This window comes from Falco peregrinus, chromosome 1, assembly GCF_023634155.1.
Source record: "Falco peregrinus isolate bFalPer1 chromosome 1, bFalPer1.pri, whole genome shotgun sequence".
In the NCBI taxonomy this organism is placed as follows: Eukaryota; Metazoa; Chordata; class Aves; order Falconiformes; family Falconidae; genus Falco; species Falco peregrinus.
In genome coordinates this window covers 103,191,418-103,211,073 of record NC_073721.1, presented here as the reverse complement: position 1 = coordinate 103,211,073, position 19,656 = coordinate 103,191,418, and the positions used below count along the sequence as shown (strand labels likewise).

Here is a 19,656-nt window from a genome sequence, read left to right as displayed (position 1 = left end):
AGGTTTGAGTTGAACTGGCTATCCTGCATGCATGCATAGTGGAAGTGTGCAAGAGTTCCTCTCTTTTCTGATTCTAGTCCATGATACGAGGGTTTACAACATAGCATTACAACACATCCATCTCTTCTAGAAGCATTTTGCTATTGTTCATATACTTCAGCTGGAATCATGTGTTTAGCAGGTGTGAGATCTTACTTCCACAAGTATTCATGTGTTCTCTGGAAGCTCACAAGTATCGCATGCTGTGCTTCCCTGTGTAGATCCCTCATTCTGTAGCACTGGCCTCTTAAGGTGGTGGTGTGGGTATCTATTCCAGTATCTATTCCAATTTTAGGATTGGCTCTCAGCAGCAATCACTGGCTTTTTCCTAGTGTATTTTCTACCTCCTTACCATCATTAAAAACGAACAAACCAACAAAACAAAAAAAACACCAAGAAATTATCTATTTCTTGGAGGACATGTAAAATAGATTCAAAGTGTGCCTGTTCAATCCTCAGCCTAAGTGGTGACTGGGCAGGAGGAGTCTGTCTGCATATGACTGATACCCAGACCCAGTAAAACTAGTTCGAGAGAGTGCTAACAGTAAACAAGAGAAAGCAGAGGGACTCCCTATAGCTGTTTTCTGGAATCCCTTGAAATTCGTGCTGTGGAAGATACTGTGCATATCAAGAGTTCTAATCCAATCTTATCTATTTTCCTGTCCTTTAAATGTGGGCTTTCTGGCCTTATTAAAAAGTTAGACCAAAAAAGCCCCAGAGATAGACAGATAGATGTGTGTCCTCTGTGCCGTTTATTTTGTGATTATGCAGCCTATTCACTACTATGAGACAAAAAATCCCACCCAACTAAACCGAACAAAAGCAAAATGAAAAAAACAACAAAAAAAAAAAGTGAGCAGTGTAAGTGTTGAAACATTGCTGACAGCTGTACCGTCCCTTTTTGAAACACAAGTATCCAGGAAAAAGTGTGACCTCTGGGTGTTTTATTCTCTGTTTAGGAAGAAAATAAAATGAGAGAAATGATTTTAAAAGATTGCTGAAAAGATTGAAAAACTCCTCCATGGAGTACATGAAGGCCAAATCCAGGAGGAAAAAGAAAACCATCACACCTGGGGCTCATGGCTCTGACTGGCAAGGAGAGAGGAGCCAAGTTTCGTGAGTGTTGCATGAAAAGGGCATGAATTCATCCAGCTGTGAGAGAAGCAGTTTTGACTGCAGTTCTTTGGAAGAGGAGGTAGATTCTGCCCTGTTTAGAGGATAAGAGGAAGCAGACACCTGCATTTGGAGCGTACTGTTTGCCTCCCTCCTTCCCCTGAACTTCCCCTGAACAGCCCCACTTCTCTCTTTCCCCAGGGGACTTGCCAGGAGGGGGTCCTTGGTGACTCGGGAGAAGGAGGGAAGGACATAACCCCTTAGGAAGGCACTCCTGACCCACTCACCTCAACCTGCCTGCTGGCTCACCAGTCCGATGGCAAGCCCTGCGGTGAGCATCAGCACCCCCTTGGTGAGTGCCAGCACCCAAGCTCTGCTTTCTGCCCCTTTGGAAAAGGCCCCAGGGTGCCCCACTGGCTCAAGAAGGAGTCACGAGCTCCTCCACATGCCAGGGAACCGCTGCCAGCATCTCTCCGTCATGGGGATGTAAAGTCACCAAGAGGGTGACCCACTGCCCTTGAAGGCAGGACCTCTGGGAGGTCCTGTCCCTGTCCCATGGGATGGAAGGGCCCCTCAGCAGAGGGAGTGCACACCATACCCTCTCTTTCACCAAGGGATTTAAGTCATCGCATCTATCAGACCAGACATTCCTGGCACTTGAGTGAAAGCTAAATATAGGAGCATCAGACAGAGATGAACAATACCTACCCACATGGCTGTGCTCAGTGCCTAAGAAAAGAGCAGTTTCTTTCTACAGATTCACCAGATAACCTTGGAGGTTGCCTCTTCCCTCAGCACTCCTTGGGAGGATTACTATATACCTTTCTTGTCCTCATACAGACTCTCTTTGCCTGAGGTCTCTTGCATTTATTAGCCTCTTGGGAGTTTCCTCTGCTTTTCTCCAGGTCCTTCTACAGAAAGGAAACTCCAAATCAAGCTCTACATTGATGGCAGGGGTTTTAATTTTCCTGTTTGGTTCTACCACTTTCTACAGGCTAAAGGTAGACAAAAAGCCCCCTGTTACTATGATGCTTGAAAATGTGCTGATTACTTTCTAAAATCAGTAGAACTCCTGTCACAGTCTATGCCGACACTTGTGTCCTGGTTTAAACTGTGGTCCTGTCATTTATCCTAATTCACATGGCCTTTTCCTGACATTGTATGTAGCCCAGTATCTCAGTTCAATCTGTTTTGAGGAGCGTGGCACTCAGCAGGCATGCCCTTTCTGTTTGGAAGCTATACAGGGGGATGGAGCCTTAAGGATATGCTGTCTCGTGGAAGACTTCAATACTTCAGCAGTTTCAGGGATCAGCCCAGGTATCTCCAGAGCTGCAATGGGTAAATTTATCCAGGGAAGCTCCCCTTGCCCCCACCTGCATTTAAGTGAAGGCTGGCTGCTTCTCACCCAATAAAATACAACTGGGCATGGAGGTGGGGGGCAGCGCTGAAAATTGCACTGTTGGTTGCACACAGTGGTGGTTTTCTTTCCCATGATTACACAATTTCTCCACAGATCTCAGTTATAGAGCAAAGTCTCACCTTCAGTTAACAAGCTGCAGCATTTCTGCGGTTTGTCCAAGGCAGCTCTTTCCCCCTTGGATCATCATCTGTGCGGCTGTTTGAACAGCCCTTTGTCTCACTGAGTTCTCATTCTGGGCACGTCAGAGTTATGCAGAAGTGAGGTGGTCAGCGTAAACAAACCTGAGACAGCTGATCATGGGTTGGGCAAGACAGAGCTGGTTGTGACTGCTCTCATTGTGCTCCATGAAGTCACCCTAGGATAAAGTCTCCATCCCGTCATTATTCATATTCCACCTCCTGCCTTCCCTTTCCTGTTAACTGTCAGCTCTCTCGCTGCGCTGTAAACAAAAGCTCTTGCACAAGCCACGAGCCAGCGTTGGAGAGAGGTAGCTCAGGTGCCTGCCACAGCACAACCCCACTGCAAACCATCAGTGTTTCTGGAGTAAACACAGGCACTCACCTGCACCTCCTAGAATCACGTACAGCTAAAAAAGGACACTCCTGTTTTCTTTGGAAATAAATCACTTTCATTATGTGTGGATGGCCATTTATTTATTTCTAACTCAAACCTCAAAGAATTTTTAATTGTTGTATGTTTTCCTCTTTGCGGTGCTACTCGAGTGAAAAAAAAATAATCACGACAATCATGTGAAAAGAATCATTAGTTTTAAACTCTACAGAAAAGATCATTTTAAGTTCTGCAGGACTCCTTCCAGAAAGAACTTACGCCTGTCTGGTCAATATGCTTTTGCCCATCTGGTAGACGATCAGATCTAACAAAAAGGAACCATAAAATTGTCAGTACTACACTGTGTACGTCGCTGTAACATTTTCTTTCATGTCTGTGATTAAAGAGCCCCAATTAAAAAATTTAAAGCTCTGTCTTAAATGGGGAGATGACAGCAAATCTTCATTTTAACAAAACTGAAATTGCATTTGAGTGGGATTACTAGAGTTGGTCAGATTTTCAAACCTTTGTTTTATAGAATAATCAGCTTTTGAAAATATTTCTGGCAAAAAAAATGGTAGGTTTTTCCCTTTTTAAAAAAAAACAAACCAGACCTTCAGCATTGTTTATCTAACAGTTGTCTCTTCCATATAAAAATATATTTTATTTAAAAAGTTAAAACTGTGTGCTATTAACCACACACACCTGATAATCACTTCCTCTGTTGGAATACAGTTCTGAATAACATCGCTAGAGTAGAGAAGTGATCTCAAGTAAGTTGCAGTGATTCATAGGAACAAGTCATTGCACAGTTGGGTGGAGGACAGGAAAACAAGTGGTACCAATTCCAGAGTAACTATCTAGAGAACACACAGGAACAACACTGAAATAAGAAATGTTGACAGTAGGAACATAATGGGGAAGCTCAGAGAGTTGCAACACATGTATTTCCCTAAAATGATGCTACAGGCAACAGAATATAGAATCGTAGAACCATAGAGTCATTTAGGTTGGAAAAGACCTTTAAGATCATCAGGTCCAACTGTCAACCCAGCACTGCCAAGCCCACCACTGAGCCATGTCACCAAGGACCCCATCTATGCATTTTTTAAACACCTCCAGGGATGGTGATTCCACCTCTTCCCTGGGCAGCCTGTGCCAGTGTTTGACAAACCCATTCCGTGAAGAATTTTTTCCTAACATCCAATCTAAACCTGCTCTGGCACAACTTGAGTCCATTTCCTCTTGTCCTGTTGCTTGTTACCTGGGAGAACAGACTGACCCCCACCTGCCTATAAGCTCCTTGTAGGCAGTTGTAGAGAGCGATCAGGTCTCCCCTGAGCCTCCTCTTCTCCAGGCTAAACAGCCTCAGTGGCTTCTCATAAGATCTCTGCTCCAGACCCCTCACCAGCTCCGTTGTCCATCTCTGTACACGCTCCAGCATCTCAATGTCTTTTTTGTGGTGAGGAGCCCAAACTGAACACAGTATTCAAGGTGCAGCCTCAGCAGTGCTGAGAGCAGGGAGACAATCACTGCCCTAGTCCTGCTAGCCACACTGTTTCAGATACAAGCCAGGATGCTGTTGGCCACCTGGGCACACCGCTGGCTCATATTCAACTGGCTGTTGACCAACACTTCCAGGTCCTTTTCCACAGGGCAACTTTCCAGCCACTTGCCCAAACAGAAAATGCAGTCATTAAACTTTTTTTTTTTTTTTTTCTTCCCAACCTTGCAGCTAAAGGTCATGTTGACAGATTGTATGGCTGGTGCCTGGCTGTTGGAGACCTGGAACAAACTGCCTGTGATGGTAGAAACTCCTTCCAACTAGTGAGTGTCATTGTATTACTTCTCATATATGACATGCTATTAGATCCAGAACTTTAAATACCACTTTCTTACATTAAATACCACTTTGCTATTCTGATGCAAAACGCCCTGCTTCAAACTTGTAACAAATCCAGAACTCACATCCATTAAATCATCCAAGGCCATCATTCTTCCCTGCTTGCAAGAAAATAACTTACTTAGATATAGCCTTGCCAATTAAGCTTTTAGAGATACTTTTGTTTCTTCAGGCTTAAGTTCTAGGACACATAGCCTGGGACATCTGCTGAGCCATTAGAAACACTGGAATAAGTTCCTCTGGGAAATGAAAGTTCTAAGCTTGCGTTCTCTACTCTCAATTAATATTCTGCTGCCTGTAGCATCATTTTAGGGAAATACGTGTGTTGCAACTCTCTGAGCTTCCCCATTATGCATCTGTTTCTACTGTCAACATCTCTTATTTAAGTGTTGCTCCTGTGTGTTCTTTAAATAGTTTCTCAGGAATTGGTACCACTTGTTTTTCTGTCCTCCACCTGACTGCGCAATGATTTATTCCTATATATATGTGGCCATAGTGGATATGGTGGACATACCCAACTTACTGTTGACAATTTTATGGCTCCTTTTGGTTTAGATCCGATCACCTACTGGATGGGCAAAAGCATATTGACCAGAAAGTCATAAATTCTTTCTGGAAAGAGTCCTGCAGAACCCCAAATGATCGTTCTGTAGGGTTTAAAACTAAAGATTCTTTGCATGTGACTTTCATGATTATTTTTTTTGTTTACTGTGAGTAGCACTGCAAAGATGAAAACATATGAAACTAAAAATGCTTTAAGATGTGTGTAGAAATAAATCAATGAAGTGGAACGTTTTTCTTCAATACATAATAAGAATTACCCACACATTTTTCATTCTTTTGATAAAATGGTTTCCTGCAATAGAACGAAAATGCTTGTTTATTTAGAAAGTTTTGCAGTGGATGTGTTGATACACACAGTTAAACAACAGCAGCTCAAGTTACTACCGAGTTCATTTCTGCCTTCAGATATTGCTGGGGTTTTGTTCAATAGGCTACAGTTTATATAAAACTTCGCAAAAATCTCCTAGTTAGGCAGTTTCTTTTCTATACTGATACAGGTGAGTGAATACTGAGAAATTACAAGATTTTGTGTCTTGATTAATGTCTGTATCAAGGCAAGGGGAAACAGCTTTATTCTACTATACTGTATTAGGGAGGAGGAAAAAAAAACTATTTCTGCCTTCTAGAGATACCTTCCTTTTCCCCAGTCAGGTTCCTCCTAGTATTTGGGATTGAGGCCACAGGTTTGTGGGCATCTCACTCAGCATCGGAGTAGATTTAAGAACTTCCCACCCTCAGCCTTTTGCTTCCATCTCTATTCTTGCTGCTTTTAATTTTCCAGCGTAACAACCGGGGGGCCTTTGCAGCAAGCTGGATCAGAAAACTAGCCCAGACTGAAAACACTCTGCACTTCAACCTTTTTTCCCCCCAGGATTATTTTTTAGTCCCCACTGATTTTGACTACTGTTTGGTGTTCTGCCATCTGGACAGCTGCAAGTGAAGTAGGATGCAAATGAAGAAACTGGGGAAAAGCAAGAAGTCCAAAACCTACTTAATCAAGCACTGCTCCCAAGGGAACGTGACTTAAGGGACACAATGTGAATAACTAGGGAGAGAGAGCTGAGGGGAAAGTTCAGCTGTAAAATGAAGACAAAGAAGGAGAGAGGGAGAACCAGCAGTGACTAAGACTACAAGGTGCTTGTTTCACCTAAACCAATCCAGATAAATGGCTATTCTTTTTTGTGAGGCAGATGCTGTTGACCCCTTTTGTAAGACCCTTTTTCTCAATTATTAGGAATTCTGTGGATTCCTATCCAGTGAAAAAGGCAGTTATCTTATGCTAGCACTACTCTTGCGTCCTGTCACTTGAGCACAAGCTCTATTTCAGATATCCTGATAATACTCTTAATTATGGTCTGGTAAATTGTTCATGCTAAAGCCCATTGAGAGCTCTGTGAGAGACATGCCTTGGGATGTAGTGGTGGAATGTACTTATTTAAATACATAAAACATCTGGGAAATACGTGTTTCATGTGAACTGGTTTCTAAAGCGGCCTGTATACTGAAATTAATTGCAAATATAGTGTCATAAAGCCATCTATTTGCAATTGCATTAATCTTCACTGATTTATCACTTCCAAAAATTGTTTCAGTATGTTTCAGTATGATTGTGGCAATGCCCAGGGGGAACTGAGCCCCCACTTTTCACTTACAGATATATTTTATGCTGTGCATTGCATTAAGCGCCATTCCCCACCCCTCCACCACCCACCCCCCTTTTAGTAATACAATCATCTCAAATTACTTTCTGTTTATTAGGTGCAGCAACTGCGATGTGACACCAGGTGACATTTCCTTTGTTCCTCCTGGGCAAAGAGAAAGACCTGGGCTGGGGCAAACACGTTCTGCAGATTACCATCCAGCTGTGTGGCAGGTGTCATTGGCAGGGCTTGGGCTTCTACAGCCAGAAAGCTGTCTTTGGGGAACAAGGACTACCAGGGATGGGTTCCAGGTGACAGAGAGGAAGCGTCATCTCTGTCAACGGGCTTGCAAAATTACTGAGGGACACTTTAAGTGAGGTCCTTCACTGGGTGGAAGCATAACCCAGACAGGGCAACAGGGGAGGTTTTCTCCCATCCAAGGAAGTTGGACAAACAAGGGCCTGCTTCAGGTGCCTGCATACTAATGTGTACAGCTGGGAAACCAACAGGAGAAACTAGATGTCTGTGTGCAGTTGGATGGTTGTGATAATGTGGGAATTAGAGACTTTAGGTATCTGTGTGCAGTTGGACAGTTGTAATGATGTGGGAATTAAAGACATTAGGTATCTGTGCAGCTGAAGAGTTGTGATGACATGGGAATTAGAGACATGACAGGAGAGTTCATATGAAGTACTGTAGTGCATAGATACAGGCGGTCTCACAAAGACAAGGAAGGTGAGGGCTGGGGCTGGCTTTGCGCTCTATGTAAAGGGATGCATAGAGCCCTACAGACTAAGGTCTGCAGGCTTTTTGAGAGCTTTCTAGCCGGGATCACAGTGAGAGCTGCAATGACCATCGTGATCAGCACTTACTCTGGGCTACCTCACAAGGACAGGAGGTAGGTGAAGCCCCCTTCAGCTAGGGAGAAGTCGTCTCTTGAATGCAAGTGCTTGTTCTCATGGAGTCCACAACCACAACATCTGAGAGGGCGATGTGCAGGAGGAACAAGAAATCCAAGAGGTTTTATGGACATTGAGGACAATTTTTTTGACAAAGGTGCTGGGCAGGCTGAATACAAGAGATGCTCTCCTGGATCTGCTACTCACAAACAAGAGGGAGCTGGTCAATGGCAGTCAAGGGCAGCCCTGGCTGTGGTGGCTGAGGATCCTCAAGGTAAAGGTGCAGCTGTTAGTACTGGGGAAGCAGAGACTGCCATGATGGGGACTTTTCTGAGACAGCAGGTGAGTCGAAAATAAACAAGCATTGATTTATGCTGCAGCTACAAAGTAATCCATCTGTTACTAACTAAAAATTAAGTATCAATCAAACATTCGTCAAGCCTTATTAGGTATATCCCTGGCGGGATTTAAAAGATGTGTAGGTGTGGCACTTAGGGACATGGTTTAATGGTGGACTTGGCAGTATTGGGTTAATGGTTGGACTCGATGATCTTAAAGGTCTTTTCTAACCTAAATGATTCTGTGACTCTATGATAATGAGTCTGATGTTGTTGTTGGCTACAATTGCTATCTGTACTTCTTCGTCTTCTTGCAAGTAAGGGAAGCAAATGGGTATTACAAAGTATTTCTTACTTTCAGTCAAGCAGTTCTGTGGTATATTTGGGTGCAAGGCAAATGGGACATATTTCACAAACAAGCCTTCTTATTACAGAAGCGAGGAAGAAACAGTAGACTAAAGGCTGTGACTTCAGGTGAGCAGACTTTGGTTTCTTCAGCAGTCTAGTAGGCAAGATATTTTGGGAGGCCGTTCTAAGTGGAAAGGAGCCCAGGAGAGCTGGCTGACCTTGAAGGACAAACTAAAAGCAGAGTAATTGTCCAACCTGAAATGCAAGGCAAGACCTCAACAGGCCAGAAGAATGGGCTGACAGGGACCTCATAAAATTCAGCAAGGCCGAATACATGAACCTGCACCTAAGACAGAATGACTGCATAAATCAGTACAGGCTGGAGACTGAAAAATTAAGTAGCATCTGTGTAAAAAGGGCTTGGGGGTCTATGGGCAAGTCAAGTATGAGTCAGCAAAGGGCCCTTACAGCAATGAAAGCTAACAGGCTGGGTGGGCTGCATTAGCAAGACAATTATAGCCAGCAGATCAAGGGGAATGATTACTCCCCTCTACCTGGCACTTGTGAGGCCATACATACCTGGAATCCTCTGCCAAGTTTGGGGCCACCCAGTTCAAAAGAGATATTGACAACCTGGAGGGAGTGCATAAAATTTATTTCTGTTGGAATAGTAAGTCACAGAAATCAGAAGCAGAAGAAATTGCTTGGACCATCCCATAATACATATTTTTACCTTGAAATAGAGTTACATTTTATTTAAAAGTTGCATCACAGAGTACAAACTAAGTTTATATGACCCACAGCTAAAAGTCCCTGTCACTTTCATAGAGAAAGCATGTTCTTCCTTTGGTTTACTGAGTAACTCAGGCACTTAGGTTACAGCTTTTGCCTCAGCGTACTTGCATGGCAGCTCATTCTCAGCTCATGCAGACTGTGCTTCTCAGCAGTCACTGACCTCAGGAACTGGCTCTTTGTTTTTTTGCCAGTTACTTTGCTAATTTTGCGTTGTAGCTGGCCAGTAATAACAAATCTCATGATAACAGATGTGAAGACTTACCCAATTTCCTTGAAATCAGCTTCAGCCTCCTTGTACTTGATCTCACATCTGATCCTCAAAATAAACTACCACATGCCTTGCAAACATGTCTCTCAGGAGTAAAACCAGTATCTCAGCTAGACACCAATATAGGCCTTAATACAGGTAATTTTGGTTTATGCCAAAGGTTAATCCACCCCCCTTCTAACACTTAACCTCTTTGAGTTCCAGAGTCTTTAAGGTACACACATTTCTAGCTTTTTCTGTAAAATACCTGTAACATCACCTTTTTCATCACAGCTCCCCAATTCCTATACCTGAAAAATTGCACTCTAATCCAGCTGTATCAATTACTTTTACCTAGACACTAAACCCAACATTTGTATTTAGTTTTGAAGCTTAATGCTTTTATTTTGAAGCATTTGAGTTGAAGAAGGCCTTCTACATCTGAAAGCTTAGGAAGACTGTTACAGGAAGATGGAGGAAAATTTGAGAAACGCCTAGCACATTGTTGATAACAAACAGGTGAAATACAAGCTGGAGCTCAGTTATACCTACAATCTAGAATAGGATGGAGGTGAGTCTTCTGCACCCTAAACCGGTAATTCCCACTCTTTCTGTTATGGAATTTATTACAAATAACAGCTCTTTTCTCACCAGTTCAGCTTTGTAGGTACTAAGGACTGGAGGAACTCCTGGTATCATAAGACCAGAAGACATGACTGTTTTCCACAGCCGTGTAAGTTTCAGCATTACTCCATCTGCTTTGATGATGCTGGCAATTCTACTACAGCATTACCATCACCGGGGCTATGGGCAATAATAACGCTGCCATTTCTCATGGAGCACTGAAATGAGGTAGCTGTGTATACCTTGTCCCTGTTTACTAACCCTATTTCCTCTATGCTCTTCTTTGCATCAGCAAAGACTCTAAAGTATCTGTACTGCACGGAAAAAGTCCATTTCAGGATCATGCTATTCAGCTCTCGGCAACAGGGCCAGCTTTTTGCAGATATGGCCAAGAACAGCAGAGATGATCATCCGGATAAAACAGACAAATATTCTGAGCTTCTGAGGTTGAAGTAGTAAGCTTTCCCCTCTTCTTTGTTCTTACTTCTTTTTAGAGGTCCTAATTACACGGATGAAGATGGTATCAACGTATGCACAGCTGGGCACCTCTGTTAACCATTAGCTTGTTTTTCCCTGAGCACTTTCAGCGTGACTGTTGAGAAACAGAAGCTGTCTTTCACAATTGCGCGTTGGATATGGCTGTATCAAGAACAATTTTGTGGTCACAGGTTTCCAGGAAATACCAGCCTTTGATGGTGAATGACCTCAAGTGGACAGTAGAGCTCAAATAAAGGAGTTTGTGGGCTAATACTGCCGTACAGTCTACAAGAGAGGACTGTATATGGATGCTTGATTTAACTAAGAGATCATTCTGGACAGGTTGTGGTTTTGCAGGCTGCTGACTGTTGTGTATTCCACAGCTCATCTTTGCCCAAGGAGACCTTTCCAGCACAACCCTCACGTTCCACGTTACAGTTGTTAGCAGGCAGCATTGTACCACTGTCCCCATCTGTCCCGGATGGAAACTGAGGGTCCAGATCTGGAAGCTGAAACGGAGGGCAGGAGATGCTGCATGTACCACGCTGCCTGCTCTTGGAGATGCTTGGTAGGAGCAGGTCACCTTGGAGGCCAGGCGAGCAGAGCAAGTTCCTGCCTTGCTCCCCAAGAGCTTTCTGGAAAAAAGAGGGGACGACGTGAATATTCCCGGCGGGCCTGACCCCAGCCCTGTCTACCCCCTGCCCCTCTCCTGGCCGGAGATGCGCCGCAGCGCTTTCCTTCTCCCCCAGTACGACCGGCCCGCACCGCCCCCCGCCAGCCCCGCCCCGCCCCGCCCCGCCCCGCGCAGGGCCCGCCCCGCCCCCCGCAGCGGCGCGAAGCGCAAGGGGCGGTGCTGCACGCGGCGCCGGTGCCGGGCCCGCCCCTCCCTCCCCTTCCCCGCGGCGAGCGGCCCCCCCCGGCCGCCCCGCACGGCCGCCCCCAGCTCCCGCTCGCCGCCCGCTGCGGGGGCCGGGCATGGCGGCTGCCCCCGCCTCTGGGCAGCGCCGCGGCCCGGGCAGGCCACACCCCGCTGCCGGTCCGGCCGGGGGGGCGGGAAGGGGCGTCACCGCAGCCGCCCTATAACTCCCCTGGGGCGGGGGCCGGGAGGTAGCGGTTCCTCGGGAGGGGATGGCGGCGGCGGGACAGCGCCCCGGGGGGGTACGTCCCCTGGGCAGAGCCCTGGCTGACACCGAGCCGCAGGAGCCCCCCGGCTGTCCCCCGGCTTCCGCCGGTGGCGCGGCGGCCGAGGCGCAGGTGCTGGTCATCAACACGGGCGGCACCATCGGCATGGTGCAGGACGTCAAGGGTGAGGGGCTGCGGGGGGGCGGCGGGGCTGCGCGGGGGGGGCCGGGGCCGCCGCTGCCCCGAGGGCTTCAGCATCCCCGGGCCGCTCCCGGTTGCCGCCAGCGGCGCCGGCGGTGTGTGTGCCTTCCCGTAACAACCGCTCCGCCGGCCGGCTGGTGCTGGGGGAGCGTGGCTGGCAGGCGTCCTGCCGAGGAGTGAGCCCGGCAGCTGCTTAGGGCAGGCTCGGGCACAGGGCAGCACGTTTCCTCAAGTACGAGCCCTTTCTCCTCTCCTTCACACGCTGAAAATGAAACCAGTTTAATCATGGCAGTCGTGCGATCTCTTCTTTTAGCCCCAAAAGAGCTGCTGTACCAGGCTACCTGGAGAGCATCTGCTTTGCGTGAAGAGCACGGGCTGTTGGAGGTGGTGGCCACGCCAAGGGTTTTCAGGTGGTGACCTGACAGGTACCTGCAGCTGCTGCAAGCCTGGCAGCATACGTGCTGTCCGGTGTCAAAATGAGTGAGATCAGGTGCAGAATCTGCACTCACCTGCCTCTGGGCAGCCTTCTGCTGCTCTCCTGCAAGCTCTTGAATTCCTTTGAGGAAATCATTGAAGAATTTTGCTTTACTGTACCAAGGGAAGGTGAGACTTACGTAGGAGAAAAGGCTTGACATGCCAAACGCCCTCCCACCAGCTGAAAAAAGTTTAAATACAAAATTGAGCTCTGAGATGTCTCAGTGGACAGCCTGCATTTTTACCTCAAAGCTTTTTAGGTACCTTCAGGGATATGCTATGTGTTTTCAGGTGCTCCTAAATGTCGGCAGGTAGGTGCCCAAACTCACCCAACAACCCCTCAGGTACCCCAGTGCAGAACCTGGTTGGAGTGGTACCTAAACACCACCAGACCCTTAATCAGTAGGCATATAGATCCCAAAGGGTGCCAGAAGCACCAGCCAACTAATGTGTCTGAGGAAAAGAGCAGGTTTCACAGAATCACAGGATGGTCGGGGTGGGAAGAGAGCTCTGGACACCATCTAGTCCGACCCCCTGCTAAACCAGGGTCACCTGCAGCGGGTTGCACAGGGTCACATTCAGGTGGGTTTTGAACATCTCCAGAGAAGGAGAACCCCGCAGCCTCTCTGGGCAGCCTGTGCCAGTGCTCTGGCACCCTCAAGGTAAAGAAGTTTTTCCTCATATTTAGGTGGAACTGCCTGGGTTTCAGTCTGTGCCTGTTGCCCTTTGTCCTGTGACTTGGCATCGTAGAAAAAAGCCTGGCCCTGTCTTCTTGGCATCCGCCCTTAAGATATTTAGATGCATTGATAAGGTCCCCTCTCAGTCTTCTCCAGGCTAAACAGCCCCAGCTCCCCCAGCCTTTCCTCACAAGGGAGATGCTCCAGTCCCCTCATCTGTGTAGCCTCCACTGGATCCCCTCCAGTAGCAGCCTGTTTCTCTTGAACTGGGGAGCCCAGCACTGCACGCAGCACTCCAGGTGGCCTCACCAGGGCAGAGTGGAGGGGGACGATCACCTTCCTCAGCCTGCTGGCCACGCTCCTCCTAATGCACCCCAGGATCCCATTGGCCTTCTTGGCCACTTGCTACAGGTCTGCGTGTTTACCAGCCTTAGTATTAAGGGAAAGAGGATAATGCATGGGGCAGGAGGTGGGTGGGGAGGGAAGAAGTCCAGTTTTGATGAACTGCTACTTGGTTTCCATCCTCCTTTACTTGGGAGGCAATGGAGCACCCCAGGACTTCCAGAGCTTGTGTCTGTCTAGGTACAGAGGTGTGGGTATTTGCCTTCCTTACTACAGAATTTCAAGCCCATGCCTGAAGTACTATCCCAGCTATTCATTTGTAGGATTAAAATACTTGTGGCTTCACCTCAGAGCTTCCTACACTGGATTTTTTTCTTTCTACATACATATCCCTCCTTCTCAGAAGATGGTGGCTGGCTGATCCTTATTATTGTAGCAAAGGTGCTTTAAGGGGTTGTTCTGCATCTTTTACGGCCGTCATCTTTGTGTTTAAGCTATCAAAGTTGTAAAAAAAAAAAGTCTGTATTTCAAATGAGATATGGTGGTTTTGCTTTCAGTCTGTGGTGTTTATGGTGAAATAATTTCCTGCTTGTATTGTTTTAGCTTCCCAAACACCCTTTTTAAGCACATAAACTAATGTGTCTTACTCTTTTAGAAATGAACTCCATAACCTCTTCTCATCCTGTATGCCTGGGTTTTTTTTTTATTGTTATTTCCTCTTGCTTAACAAGTGTCAATCATTAAAGTAAGTACAATCAATCTGACAGTTATGATCCAGTGATGCTGACTCGCTACATCCTGGTGAGGGTTTCAGCCTGCTTTTCATACACAGGTCTTGCAGCAGAGCAGCCCGAGTACCTCTTTCAGCATATCTGGCAGTCTTGAGTGTTCAGACAGAAGGTGGTGAAAGGGCATGGGAAAGGCAGCATGCCTCAAAGGAAGAAACAATAGATGCTCATTTCTTTTATTAATCAGTAGATAGGAAGTGCCTGTTTACAATCATATCTAGAGCTGCAAGTGGTTTATTTCAAACAAGGGGAACAGAAGTATCTTCCTGGAGCTGCATGTGACCTTTCATAGCAGCAACTGCTCAAAGTGAAAGGATCAAGCGAGCTTTTTCTGTGGGCTTTCTAGTTGCTGGGAGAAGATAGTTTCATTTTTAAAATCGGACAGTTTTGATAGGCCTAATGTACACAGGGACTGCTCTGCACAGGAACGTATTCCTTGCAGAATACAAGACTGGTGCAATCACATTCCCTGGGCTTGCTGTGTATGTATGGAACGGTTATTTATCATCATATTTGATTGTAAACGTCCTGCAGAGGTTCTGCTGTTGCCCTGTGCGTGGGTGGCAGCTCCAGCCTGTCTTGGACCTGTTGGACTTTCTGCACATTTACAGGTTACCTGTGAAGGAGTTATCTGTAGAGGATGAATAATCTGTTCCTGTTTGTTTGAGTTGGGTGACAGCCAGACTCAGGTGCAGACTCCCTCAGCATTTATGTTTTTGCTATCAAGTAAGCTATTTCAGTGCATGTTAAAAATTTCTTCCTTCTACTTCCTCCTACCTGTTTCCTCCTCCTATGGCCACTTTTGGCTTACCAGTAGTCCATTTCAGAAAGAGAGCCTTACCAAATTCCTTAGTGAAGTTACTGTGTTCATGTTCCTCCTGTGCTGGTGCCTTCAGGAAGATCTTTTCCTTGGGCTTGTGGGCTGAATCTCTTTCCTAGCTTTTACCTGAAATATTAAGAAAAAAACCCCCACCCAACAAATGCAAGTAGAACTAAGCTAAATCTCTTCAGACAAACTACTTATCTTGGAATAGAGTCTGCCTGGGTAGCTTAGTTAATTACCTGTCTTTTGTAGGCATTCCGGACTGCTGAAGGACTGGCTGCTGTAGTCCAAACCTTTTTCTGTTTGAAACTCACCTCACTTCTGAAAGCTCTGAGTACTACAGCTGCAGAAATTAATGTTCTGGAGAACACTTTCTGCTTCTCTCCCTTTTCAAAATGTAGTCGTTACTTTTGGGATCTGGCACTGTTGCTGTGTGCACTGTTTGTATTGATATTCCTATAGGTAAAAACTGGGTTAGCAAAGTCTGTTGTATTGCTTAGCTTAGAGAGTTGGTTAGGATTGGGAATGATGGCTTCAGCATGTTGATGTACAGTAGGCTCCTTGTCCACAGCATCTGTGGTTTCTTGGGTGCACAGCCCCACTGACACAGCTGCATCGGGCTTTTCCAGCTCCCTGTTCTCTGCTGCAGCACAGGTTACAGGATATCTTGATTGGCAAGTAGCTCTAATTGTGTTATCTATAGCAGCAGAGTGAAAAGCAGAGTCCTTGATAGTAGATGAGACAGAACCATGGTTGTTCTCCTCAGCCACAGTTGCTTGTTTGCTGTTCTGCCTTTGTCCATCTGCTTTGTGATGCTGGGGTTGGCCAGCTGAGGGGAAAGGACAGAAGTTGATGAGAGCTGTTTGGGCAAATTGCACAGCCTGCTTCTTCTCTGCAGGGGAGAAGTTGCTTCAATTACTTGGTTAACAAGCTTGGCTCGCAAAAGATGTTTTCCATGCATAGTAAAGTAGAAGTGTTCTTAAAGCAGTTGCACTTGAGTTCCCCTGCCTTTGCTTCTTGAAGCTGTAAAGCAGAAAATGCTGCTAAACGTGGAGATATTCAGAGGACCGCACAAATTTTAAGTGGGTCATCTTGGATACAACTGCAGAATGCCTTAAAAAAAGGTTTAAGTTCAGTGCAAGCAATTACAGAAAAATCCTGATAGGGTTGTGATTAAGAGATGGGAAACTGCCATTTATAGAGAAGGGATTTAAGAATATTAACGTACATCAGTTCTCCGGTTCCTGGGGCAAATACAAAACCTAAACAGTCTAATCCATTGTCAATATTCAGAGCAAGATGAGCACTGGACAAACAAGAATAATCAGAAAACACCCAGAAACAGTTGGAACTGGGCTGCATTTCAAAGCCAAAATGACTCTATGCCCAAGTACAGCAGAAGTGGCCATTTGTGACTAAGCTAGGAACGTCCTTAATAGGAAAAGCAGGGATTATAGCTGAATGAAGGAAACATCCAAGGCTTGAAAGCATGTGAAGTATATTTTGTAAAACAAAGTATTCCAGCAGGAATCCAAACAAATCCACTCAAATGCTGTTGCTGTCCTGTGAGAAAGTTGGCTATGAGGAGGCTTGCAACTTATTTAAGGCAAGCCACAAGGGAGATTAGGGAGTCCTTAAGGATTTTTCCATCTGTTTGGAAAGTAAATGGGAAAAGATAGAATTGCTATTGAAAATACTCTCTGTGTTTTGGAATATTTTAAATTATCTTTTCTGTTTGAAGGTGAAGAAAAAAAATACAAATGCCAAGTTAGAAAAGGATCACGTTTAAACACACAGAAGAAGAGGAAATAGGACATAATTACTTGGCCTCAAATTAGGAGTGACTAGAACTAGCAGAAGTAGAATAATGAGGTTTGAGAGTTTGTTCACCATCTGAACAGGTGTTATAAAAGACATTCGCTGAGGTTGAACTGAACTGGACAGTAATGCCAGTAGAACCTTGAAGTTGAGAAGGAAGTACCTTTGATGGAAGTACCTTGAATGAAAAACATCTCAAAAAGTCAGACTTAAAAAAACCAGGGTGGCTTCTGACTCTGGATGACAGCAGCAGTGCTGGCATCCAATTCCTGAAACGGGGTATTGGGAGGTGAGTTGCAAGTTAGATTCAGAAATTATCTCAGTTCTATGATGCTAAGGGTCGTAACATCAAAAATTCAGGTGCTGTTCTGACTAACAGAGAATGCCATGCAGATTCCCTGTGGCATCCCTAGTTACAACCAGGACACCTGCAGATCCAGCAAACACTAAAGGTGCCTAGGCTAATTTAAGCCCCAGCCATTTTAAGGGTCCCTGCCACTGAGAGAAAGACAACATCATAGGCAGAGAGTGAGTGAACAGAGTTCAAGATGCACCCACACTCTTCATTTTTTTCTGTTCAGCAGCTTATGCACCTTCTCTGCCTCTTGTCAGTTGAGATGTTCAGTCCCAAACCTGCTAATGGAAAGTACCTATTCAATAGAGAGTGATTAGAGCACTTAGTTAAGACTCTTGTGGGAAGCTGAGCTTTCTGTATCTCTGTATACATAGAGATCTTTGTATCTGTCAGTGCCTAATACCTACTGTGGGATTTGGTTTTGCTTTCTTTTATGTATTTTATTTCTCTCTGGAAATGCTATTTCTATTGACAGTGACACGTAACATGCAGCTTTCCAAGGTAGTTACACTAGTACCTTGCTGTTTGTGCCAATACTGCTGTAGGCGAAGAAGCTTAGGTAAAGATATCAGACTTCATAGTACAAAATTATGCTCGGTGTTTTCTAAGTCTTCTGCCGCTAAGTACAGAATGTACTTATGGCAAATGTAAAAGAAAATGGTAGCTTTTTGCTACAGCTGCAAAAATTGGCTTCCTGCCCATACTGCTGGTCAGTATTTGCAAACACGCAACAAACAGGTAGAGCATAAATATTTGATATGGAGGAGATTTGTAACATTATTTCTCTTAAATAAAGGATTTATTTATTTCAAGTCAAGAAAAGAATAACTGCATGGAGATTTATTAGTTATCGTTGGTTTTCATGTTCTTAAACTGGCAACTCCTTAAATTTCATTTGGAATGATGGGCAAACAGCTGTGTAACTTGATGTCTTCCTTACTGTGCCACTCGCTTCCTTCCATCTCTGATCCTTTATTTCATTTATTCCTTGTTGTTAAGGTCTTGCTCCTGAGGCAAATAAATTAGTAAGCAGCTTGAAAACCATGCCGATGCTGCATGATGAGGCATACGTCCAGGAAATGAAACAGAACAAGGGCCGTGAAATTCCAGATAACACATTGGTGCTCCCGTAAGTACATTTTCCTCGGGAAGAGGGAGGGTTAGGAAAGATCCTGTTGATTTTCAAGTAATTACATCTCCAAACATTTAATGTGAAGAAGGCATTATGAGATTAGCAAAAATGCCTATATTGACTTAAAAGGAAAAAGCCCACCATGTCTGGCATGGTAGAAAATGTCTGTTTTAATATATTTGTAATGAAGTGCCTTAGAACGGATTGAGAAATAACTTTTAAACTGGGCAACAAGTAACCATTCTGGGAAACTTAGTCCTGTATCTTTTTCTTGTTTTGGATATTAATTTACTACTGTGAAAGCATAAAAATATTCTATAGAAACTAAGAAAACTGTATATACAGGTCTGTGTGAATTATCTTCATGTATCTGAAAAAGCAGCATCTAATTAATGCATCTGTGAGTAGGCCTTATGCTTTAATTCTGCAGGCCTCCTGTTTTTAAGAAAAACCAAAAGCTGATTGTCTTTCCCAAATTTATGCAACATTATGATAATAAGCAATGGTCTTATAATTAATCTGCATTGCTTCTTAACTGTTGGGCAAGGATTAATAAGCTTATAGGTTTTATTTAGAGGGCAATATGCTAATCTGAGATATTCCCCAGCTGTGGTGCATGACTGTACCCCTGTAAACATGTTAACTTTTCGCAAAGAATGATTTTACGCAGTCATTCAAAGGTAAATGGGACTATAGCTGTTTTGCTGTAAGAGTAAAAATGGATATTTAATTTTTAAGGAGAAAATCAAGGCATACAAAGGAAATGTGAGGTTTATTAAGTTCTTGCTATTTTATATTGAGTTCCTCTGTGTAAAGCTTTTAAAAGTAACCACTTAAAAGGCAGATGGCAGAGAAAGGGGTAAAGGGAAAACGAATGGGCTCCCAGTGGAGCAGTATTGATATGTACAGTTTGTTTAATACGATGGCTATACAAAGAAAGATGGAGCTCTGTTACGATACTGTGCTTG

The 19,656-nt window shown here is 44.8% G+C and overlaps 1 protein-coding gene across 1 annotated transcript in view; it reads left to right on the top strand.

Moving 5' to 3' along the window:
* The first annotated feature begins 11,939 nt into the window (after positions 1 to 11,939).
* Positions 11,940 to 19,656, top strand: part of ASPG (asparaginase) — a 46,997-nt gene continuing 39,280 nt past the window's right edge. The window contains exons 1-2 of the mRNA XM_055817409.1: positions 11,940 to 12,262; positions 18,556 to 18,685. Coding sequence (XP_055673384.1) covers positions 12,085 to 12,262; positions 18,556 to 18,685 — 308 coding nt within the window. The 5' untranslated portion in view covers positions 11,940 to 12,084. The remainder of the gene's footprint in view (positions 12,263 to 18,555; positions 18,686 to 19,656) is intronic.